Here is a 10,048-nt window from a genome sequence, read left to right as displayed (position 1 = left end):
CTTTCTAAGGAAGAGCCTACGATTGCTTAATCCTAAACGTCAAAAGAAACTTGTTATTACACGTCAATACCCAGGGTGCTACAATAGGGCTTATATATATTGAATAAACCATGGAAGTGTTTATAGTCTATAAAAAGGAAATCAGTAATATTGCAGTAGAGGTGAATGGTGCACTGATGTCACTGAGGAAGAGTCACTGCAGCTGCTGAGCCTTCTGGAAATTTCCTTCGGCTCAGTAGCCTAGTAGGTCCCAATGGATTGCTGGGATAATCAATGCATAGGCATGAGCCTAAAAGAGAGCCAGTGTAAACCTGTATTATTTATTTTACAAAAATTAGAAAAATGATTGACTGTACAATACGATCTTAAGGTACTTTCATAATCTTAAAAAATTGCTATTTTTTATTCCATAGCTGAAATGCAGTCTAGTATTATAAGTGCAACAACTTTTACATGAAATTATTCCAGGTTACTGTAATGTATTCTATGCTGATCAGTGCAATGAATCATGTTACTTGACTGCAACATATAAACTCCCAATATCTTCCAAATGATATCATGTTTTAATAAATCACTGTTTCCCCTAATACAGAGTTCACTTTGGAATACCAATTTATAGAACATTGCATACAAATTTCAAGCTTAAGTCAGTCCTTGTGTGTTTCACAGTTATTAGTATTATGTTTAGATGTGGTAACTGGAAGAAGACAAGTAGTCGATAACCAAATAAAGTTCAGAACTTAAATATTTGTCCAGTCTATCAACAGAGCCACATTGGAAACCAAATACGTATCTATTGTCTAAAATACAAGCAAGAAATCTTGTCATTGAAAGACAAAACACAACTCAATGCACATGCTACTTGAAAAGGTTTTTCTTTTTATCCCAATTGTGCCTGTATTTATATTGTTAGTAGCCAGCTTTGGTATATTCTTGTCCCCCCTTCCTTTTAGTTTGATATCCTTATATTATTTCACTTGAGTCCATCCATGCTCGATATAAACAACAGTTGCCACAACTACTATATCCATCCACAACAATAGTGAGGAATCCGTGTTCCTGGCAGAGTTTTGGTCTTAGGCTTATCTTCAACTCTTCAATGTGACCAATTATTGGCTGGTTTATTTGAATGTTTATTCGGTACATACTTTGTTACTGGCCAAAACTGTATTATGACACTACCATTTTACACCTCCTTTTTCCTTCACTTCAACGTAAGCCTCCCAATAAAAAAAAAGGCACATACAGCCTAGCTGTGACAAACAGAAACAGTCTCACCGGCCTACACATTCACACCAATGCACAGAAGCAGAAACATCTACATCATGCCAGACCAACCAGTACAGGCAAGATGCTTTAGAATAACAAAGACAACATTTGACAAGCCACTGAGCGACATTATCCGAAGATCAGCCGCAGCAAATCTTGCACCATGACAGTAAGTGAAAAATGAATTACACACACAACCTTTCTGAAGAGCAGCAGCAAACTACCATACAACAAGAAACATTACTACGGAAAATCTACAGGTATTCCATAACACTGACAACTTAAAGCAAGGTATTCCCTTTATATTATGGCATGGCAATTCCCCGTTCATTTAGCATATTGTATGACTATCACCAAGTCACAACGACAAGCATTTAATAACACTGGAGTTTATTTGCCAGGCCCTGTTTTTACCTTTGGCCATTTATACACTACATTTTCCAGTGTTACATTGAAACCCCTGTTAAACGTACAGGTACTTGCAGGTTACACACAGAGGAATATTTTCGGTGATAATAACGTTTATGCAACAAATTACGTTTTCCGACAATTATTATAGATGTCGGTATACTACATTACCTGACGGCCACACTTCACACATACTGACTTACATGTGCCCTGCATTTCCTTTCTTATCCAATATGTTCTGTTAACCTGTTCATGTTACAACACTATGAATATTTACAATACAAAGTGTAAGTGGCTATAATAACATCTCATACTAATCATCTGACTATTGTAATACTGAGTCCTCTCAAAAGTCACTCCTTATTAAAATGATCTCCTTTCTTACTGTAATGTGTGATGGTCTTCTCTCCCTCATCATCATATCATTGCGAAATTTTCACAAGTACGATTTGCTAGTATATCTGTATGTTCCTAGCTCCCTTTCTCCTACTGAATCAACAATTTAGTTTTACCTTCCACTATATTGTACATTAGGTTAAAGAGATTCTCATCTTTCTAACTTCAAGTTGTCATTGGTTAGCCAATCCTAATACTTTGTATGAGTTCTTGTCAGAAACCAACATTAAAGTATGCGGATTCTCAGCCTTTGACTTCCTGGGTGAGTAAAGCTATCTGTCAACATTCACTGCAACCAGCGGGACAACGCACACTCTGCACGGCTGGGTCTCAGCTAATACAACGTTTGAGGACAGAATACCAATCTTGAATTGTTTTAACTGCCTTCAGAGAAATGCACATATATTCCTTTTTAATTAAGGAAATAGAGATGAAATATGAATATAAAAGCAAAGTTTGAAACCAAAACGTCAGTTCTAACTTTTATCAAAGCCTACTACAATCAAAAAAGAAAACCAAGAAGTGAAGAAACCAGATCAAAATTTAAAAGCAAAGCACTAAACAAGTAAAGTAAAGTTATCCAATCTTAGATACCAGGAAGTGCATGGAGCCGACCTTTATACTCTTAACTCCTAATGACACAAGCAAGCATAACCCTGGTTGTCACCATCGCAACTGCTATGCTGTAGAACAAAACTGCACAACATGGCAGCATTCAAGCTCAAGCCAAATTATGTCAAAAAATAATGCTTTCTAACAAAAAACAAACACCAAAAATAAATTTTTGGGCTAAAAAAGCACAAACTACTATATTTAAATTTAAACACTTACAGAAAGTCAATGAAAAATTAAGTATAAATGGTCATTACAGTGCAACATGGATGACCCAAGAGTGCATAGTGCTGACCTTTTGAAGTGTTGGTTCAGTGATGTGACACATTGCATACACTTGGTTAGTAATGATAATAACAGAAAGACTCTCCCACCCAAAATGACAATAAATTAGATAAACTAAATGGTGGTGAAAACAGGTATCAGTTTATAAATATATGGTTAAACATCTTCAAAGTCAAAATATCAAGTGTGGCGGACAGCCGGGGCCCTTGCCTGGCTGGGACACCCCTGTGATAGAAGGACCAGGGGAGAGGGCATATTAAGGGCAATACCTCCCCCGGAATACTAGAGGGCAACCTCCCTGGTTTATAGCGGGGCATAGAAACTCAACCCTGCTGGGGCCTGTTGCCACTGCCAGGGGGCGCCTGGACAGTTGCTGAGCCCTGGGTTGCAGCACTTCCACCACACCTGGAAGTGCTGCCGGAAGAAGGTCTTGGAGCACCTGAAGCACTTCTGGATGTCCTTTAAAAGGGGCTGCCTCACTCCATTTGGAGAGCCAGAGTCAGAAGAAGGTGGATGAAGCTTGCTGGGAAAGAAGTGGAGGTAGCAGAGAAAGAAGAGAGGACTATGTTTTGATTTTGGTGCTTTCTGTACTGTGTAGTGGGGAATGAAGAAAAAGTGCTGCACCATTTGAAATAAATGTGTGCTGGACAGAACTTCTATCTCGCGTCTGTCTGTGTCGGGTAGGGTGGCTGGTAAACCCCCTGGTGGTCCACACAAGATGTAATTTTTTTGCCAATATCGCACAACCCTACTGTCTTTATTTAGACAGTATTTATGTTTTATTTAGCAAACCAGTATATTTAAAAATACTCACACAGATCCTACATATATGCAGCTGAATAAATTGAGAAAAATCATAAAAAGAGTTTGATTGCCAAGTGGGGATCCCCATTTAATGGTTAAATTAAATCAGAATTTTAGAAGTAGAGATATTGCCTTTAGTATACAATCATCTTTATGTATCTGTATGCTTCTCTTCATTGTTGTTGATCATCTGACTGTAGGAGGAGCTACACTGTGGTGGAAATGATGTCAGCTGATATCAGGTGGGGCTTTGTTGTATTTATTGTTGAAATAAATGGACCATGCAATGTAGTCAGTTCTTCCTTAACTTTATTCACACTTCCTCCTTCCCTCTCTCCTTTACCTTCCACCCCTTTCCCCACAGCGACCTCTACCTCCTGACTGATTACATCAATATCCCACATATACCCCCTTTTGAAGAAAAAAAACAATCATTAATAATATTAAAACATTATAATAAGAGAAAACTGTAATCTCTAATTTTCACGATTATACTAACCAACTAATTAAACTATCCCATTCCTTTATAACTGTTAAGGTAACACGTGTAGCTTCCAAATACTGTAAATCTTTATCTGACATAGTCCTTTGTCCACACCGGAGCCTGTCGCACTCTACCTCTCCGTATATTTGAAAAAAGACTGCCCAGGTGTACCAGTAGAAATAGCAGCCGACTGAATTGGACGGGTTGGAACGTATGAATCCTCTGGTTGTGTGTCTGAAGTCCGACTGGATTGTACACCTGTAGCTGGGGCGAGATGAACTGCATTCCAGATCTTGCCATCTGACAACAGGTATGTGGCAGGGCCTTTCTGAGCAATTATCTGATAAGGGCAACTGAATTTGAAGTGATCCTTTTGAACTATGCCCGGCTTCCTAATACGCACAAAACTCCCACAAGTGAAAGAAGGTGATTTTGCTCTGCGACGTATATCTGTATATTTTTTCATTTGTTCTTGTTTCCGTTGTACATGCTGCGCCACAGTAATATGTTGCTTCAAAGTCGAAGTTGGAAGCAGGTCTCTAATATTTAATTTAGTTATCATTGGGCGACCATGTAAGAGCTCAGCAGGTGACTTTTGTGTTACTGCATGTACAGTAGCACGATATATCTGTAAAAATTCAGTAACAAATGACTTCCAAGGCTTTCCTTCAATATTTGCTGTTTGCAAACAGTCCTTTAATACCCTGTTAAAACGCTCTATCTCACCATTTGCTTGTGGATAGTAAACAGAACTGCGAGTGTGTATGATGTCCCTATCGCTAAGAAATGCTTCAAAATCAGAAGACGTAAACTGAGATCCATTGTCAGTAACAATTTCCAGTGGATTTCCTTCCCTACTGAAAATAGTGCACAAAAAATGTATAATGGTTTGCGAAGTCACAGCAGAAGCAAAAGCAACCTCTGGCCACTTACTGAAGTAGTCAATAAGTGTAATGGCATAGCAATAGCCATATGGTGCAGTTTGGAATGGCCCCACAATATCAATGGCAAGTTTGTTCCAAGCTGAATTTGGGATAGGCACTGGTTGTAATGGAGCTGTATTTGTTTTAGCGGTTTTATCGTGTTGTATGCAAGTTGTACATAACTTGATAGCATCTTCCACTTGGGAGTCCATGCCAGGCCACCAATATAAATCCCTGAGTCTCTGTTTCGTTCGTACAATCCCTTGATGGGTAGAATGTGCCAGCTGAATCATCTTAGACTGTAATTCTAATGGGACAATGACCCTATGAGTGCCACGAATAATAAGTTCATTTTTTACCGCCAACTCTGACTGAATTCTAAAATATGGAATAACATCAGATTCAAGACCTTTTGAAGTACAAGGCCATCCTTTACTAATATAAGTCTTGACCTTTTGTAGAATAGGGCACGAGGCACAAGCACTTTGAAACTGCTCTGCAGTCACTGCAGCAAAGTCAACAGACACCAGTGCAACCAATTCCAAGTCAGGGTCTTGTTCTGATACTGTCTCAGACAGTGGCAAGCGTGATAAGCAGTCAGCAGTGATATTTTCATGACCAGGTTTATACTCAATACTGTAGTTGAATGACATAAGTCGCGCTGACCACCTTGCAATTCTCATGCCTGCTCGTCCAAGCCCCTTGCTAGTAAGTAGTGTGGTTAATGGACAGTGATCAGTGCATAAGGTAAAATGACGTCCCCACAAGTAGGTACGCCATTTCTCTGTGGCCCACACGCAAGCAAGAGCCTCTTTTTCAATAGTAGAGTACTGTCTTTCACATTCTGACAATGTACGAGATGCAAAGGCAACGGTTTTCTCAAATCCACCATGATGCTGTGTAAGGACAGCACCAATACCATAATCCGAAGCATCTGTAGTTACAATTGCAGGCAATGAAGGGTCAAAAATTGCAAGCACTGGACTGGTAGCAATAAGGTTCTTAATACAATCATAGCTTTCTTGTGCCATATTTGTCCAAGAAAATCCTCCAGAATTCCTAAGCAGTTCACGAAGGGGTTCTACCACAGTGGCATAATTTGGAATGAACTTAGAATACCAAGCAGTCAGTCCAAGAAATGAGCGTAAAGAAGATACATCATGAGGTGGTGGAGCTTCAGTTACTGCTCTTATGTGTTCAACATTGGGCTGAAGGCCAGCAGAAGAAATTCTATGGCCTAAAAATGTCAGTTCAGTTTTTCTGAATTGACATTTCTCCATATTAAGCTGCAGCCCACTGTCATGAAGACAATGAAGTACTGCTTGTAACCTGTGTTCATGAACAGATGGTGAGTCCCCATATACTATAATGTCATCTAAGTAACACTGCACCCCATCCTGCCCTGCTAGTATCAAGGACATCATTCTCTGAAATGCACTTGGAGCTGATGCCAGACCATAAGGTACTCTTTTAAAATGAAAAAGTCCGTCATGTGTTATAAATGCAGTAATATCTCTGCTATCCTCATGTAAAGGTACCTGATGGTAAGCATTTCGAAGATCAATGGTGGAGAACATTTTAGCTCCTCGAAGCTGTGTGAACACTTCTTCAATGTGTGGTAAAGGGTGGCTATCTATCACCACAGCTTTGTTTGGCCCACGAAGGTCTACACATAGTCGTATTGCACCTGATTTTTTTTTAATTACTACTAATGGTGACACCCAAGGAGATGAATCAGTTTTCTCTATAATGTCTTCCTGTTCAAGTCTCTTTAGTTCTTTAGAGACAGCCTCACGGACAGAAAATGGTAGACGGCGAAGTTTCTGTTGAACAGGTATTACCTCATGTCGTAGTTTAACCTTATGAATAAATCTATCAGTCACACCTAATGTATGAGCATTCTTAATATTCATAACTGTCATGTTGTATACGGGTCATTGGGCATTTTCTTGGATGCAATTTGTCCATTTCTAATTTCTAAGTTAAGTGCCATAAAAAGGTCCATGCCTAACAAAGCTGCTCCCAGTGGCACAACGTAAAATGTAGCTTGTGTATGGTTTGTATCCCTTGTAATGAAAAGAGTAATACATCCCAGTACTGGAATTGGTTTCTGCATATAAGTCTTTAGTTGCACTTTTGACTGAACAAGTGGTACATTACTAAAATGTTGACGATAGAATACTTCTGGTAGAATTGAAACTGCTGAGCCAGTGTCCACAAGTAAGTTTGCTTGAACTGGTTGAGTGGAGGCAGCTTGAAGGGACACTGTGCACCAGAGACCCTTCTTCCGTTGTGCAACTGTAGTGTCATCAATGCTAAGAACAGTAAGGTCAGGCACAGTAACTTCTTGCACAGCACAAGTGGATGTGGCACCACGACATACTTTAGCAAAATGACCAAATTTACCGCAATGTCTGCATCTTACTGCTTTTGCTGGACAATTGGGGTTATTAGCCAGGTGCATTCGAGATCCACAGCGATAACATGTTTTCTGTTGCACCACAATTGAAGCCTGAGCTGCTGTTGCTGTTTGTTTTTCAGATGCACGCGCATTAAAAGCAGGTTCCTGCCTCGCCCGTCCCGTACCTTGTGAATATTTTTGTACCGCATTAACAGACGATTCAGTATTAGTAACCATAGCCTTAGCTTCAGTCACTGCACATTCAATTTGCCCAGCAATAGCAATCGCTTTTTGTAATGTAAGGTCCGTCTCTAGCAATAATCGTTCTCGAATGCGAGGCAGATTTGTTTTCTCTATGATTTGATCTCTAAGCATGTCATCCGCTAGCACGCCGAAATCACAATTAGCAATGAGCTCGCGCAGTGCGGCAACATATTGCAAAGTAGATTCACCAGGCTTCTGCGCCCGATGGCGAAATTTACTTCTTTCAGCCACAACGTTCACTTTTGGAATGAAAAAGTCTTTTAGCGCAGCAAGGGCAGCAGCGAATGTATCATCAGCAATAGCAAGAGTGTAGAAAATACGCTGAGCTTCAGTCCCTAGGCAATGAATCAATAGGGCACGTTTACGTTTATCCAATAGCGGAGTGTCAGTAAGAGCTAGCACATAGTTCTCAAACATCCTTAGCCAAGAATTAAACGGTATTGCAGGCTCACCCGGAGTTTCGAGAAACACAGGAGGAGGCGAGAGTCCAAGAGTTGACATCCTCGTCGCCAATATGTTGTATTTATTGTTGAAATAAATGGACCATGCAATTTAGTCAGTTCTTCCTTAACTTTATTCACACTTCCTCCTTCCCTCTCTCCTTTACCTTCCACCCCTTTCCCCACAGCGACCTCTACCTCCTGACTGATTACATCAATATCCCACAGGCTTCCTATATGGTAGAATTAACTCCTTCTCCAGTTCATATATATTACTCTATATTATTATTCCAGTTTCCGCTTGATCCACTTCCATATGTTTCAACAGATTTTGTTCTTTATAGTAATATTTGTAAAATTATACTTAGAAACTTTTTTTTTGCAAAAGCTGATTTACTCCCACACTTCTTTTTGTGCCTATCCACTACCTTTATTTTTCCTGCTTTTAGACTCTATGTTTGCCACTCACAGATGCACTTCCTCTAGATTTGTTAATTACGCTTTGGCTGTTATGACATACAAATCAAGATATTGTTTTGATTTCACTAAGTGCTTTATTCCTTCTTTGTAAAACATAATATTGTTATGACAGAAAAAGCATAATTGGTAGAGTTAATATAAATTGTTCATGTTCATAGTATCCATCTGCTGTAAACATGAAGACAGCACAGGAGCAGTACATTAGTTCGTAAAAAAAAATGCATTTGACTGAGCTTTACAGTTTACAAAGACTTTACTAAATGTTATGGGTGTCAGATTCGCTGTACAAGAAAGGCACTATGAAGTCAGTACTTCAGATAAAATATATAAGTGTAAAGTACCTAAGTGGAGTTTTTTCCAACCATTCATTGACTGTGTCTATTGACAAGGATTGCGGGTTGAGCATTCCATTAATGAAGGTTGGGAAGAAACATGAGAGTAGTGAATTAAGAGACTCCTCTGCCTGTTTGGCACTTCATAGTGTGACTCTTCCCTCCTGCTCTCTTAACTAATTTGTGCTCTGAACTTAAATTGTGTCCTTCTGGTGTTTGTTTATAATATGCTACAAAATGCTCAAAACATAGATGGAATATATTTTTTCATAGATTTACATGACACATATCTCTTCAACCTCTTTATTTATTTACAATTCCATTAAAATATTTAAAAGTAGTATTTGGTTTTTAAGAGTGTTCTACTATAATTGCTTCTTAGTAGTTTCCCTAAGAAGTGAAAATAAGCAAACAGCTAATATTTCTAGAATTTACATATAGAGAAGTAGTACAAGATTTATTTTGTTTTTATTTTTTACCTATGTGGCTAACTTAAAGAATTTTCTTCTTCTTTCGGCTGCTCCCATTAGGGATTGCCACAGCAGATCGTCTTCTTCCATATCCATTTGTCCTCTGCATCTTGTTCTTTAACACCCATCACCTGCATGTCCTCTCTCACCACATCCATAAACCTTCGCTTAGGCCTTCCTCTTTTCCTCTTCCTTGGCAGCTCTATCCTTAGCATTCTTCTCCCAATATACCCAGAATCTCTCCTCTGCACATGTCCAAACCAACGCAATCTCGCCTCTCTGACTTTGTCTCCCAACCGTTCAACTTGAGCTGACCCTCTAATGTACTCATTTGTAATCCTGTCCATCCTCGTCACACCCATAATTAAATAAAAGGATGAGAGAGTAAATGTTTACTCTTCCATTCTTCTGCAAACTTGTTTAATTCATTTTTAGTGTTGTTGGGGGCCAGGTGCTCCATAGCTGCTTCCCCACTTTCAG

The 10,048-nt window shown here is 39.3% G+C and overlaps 1 protein-coding gene across 1 annotated transcript; it reads right to left on the bottom strand.

Moving 5' to 3' along the window:
- Nucleotides 1–4,388: 4,388 nt before the first annotated feature.
- Nucleotides 4,389–7,103, bottom strand: LOC127527996 (uncharacterized protein K02A2.6-like). Its single transcript, XM_051928531.1, has one exon. The coding sequence runs from the start codon at nucleotides 7,101–7,103 to the stop codon at nucleotides 4,389–4,391; it is 2,715 nt and encodes a 904-aa protein (XP_051784491.1).
- Between the last annotated feature and the right edge of the window lie 2,945 nt (nucleotides 7,104–10,048).

This window comes from Erpetoichthys calabaricus, chromosome 5 (genome assembly GCF_900747795.2).
Source record: "Erpetoichthys calabaricus chromosome 5, fErpCal1.3, whole genome shotgun sequence".
NCBI lineage: Eukaryota > Metazoa > Chordata > Cladistia > Polypteriformes > Polypteridae > Erpetoichthys > Erpetoichthys calabaricus.
Note: the sequence above shows the minus strand (reverse complement) of the source record. Positions and strands in the feature narration are given on the sequence as shown.

Bases quoted from the DNA above. Each gene is read 5' to 3' on its own strand.
- LOC127527996 (XM_051928531.1), bottom strand. From the start codon at position 7,103: ATGACAGTTATGAATATTAAGAATGCTCATACATTAGGTGTGACTGAT.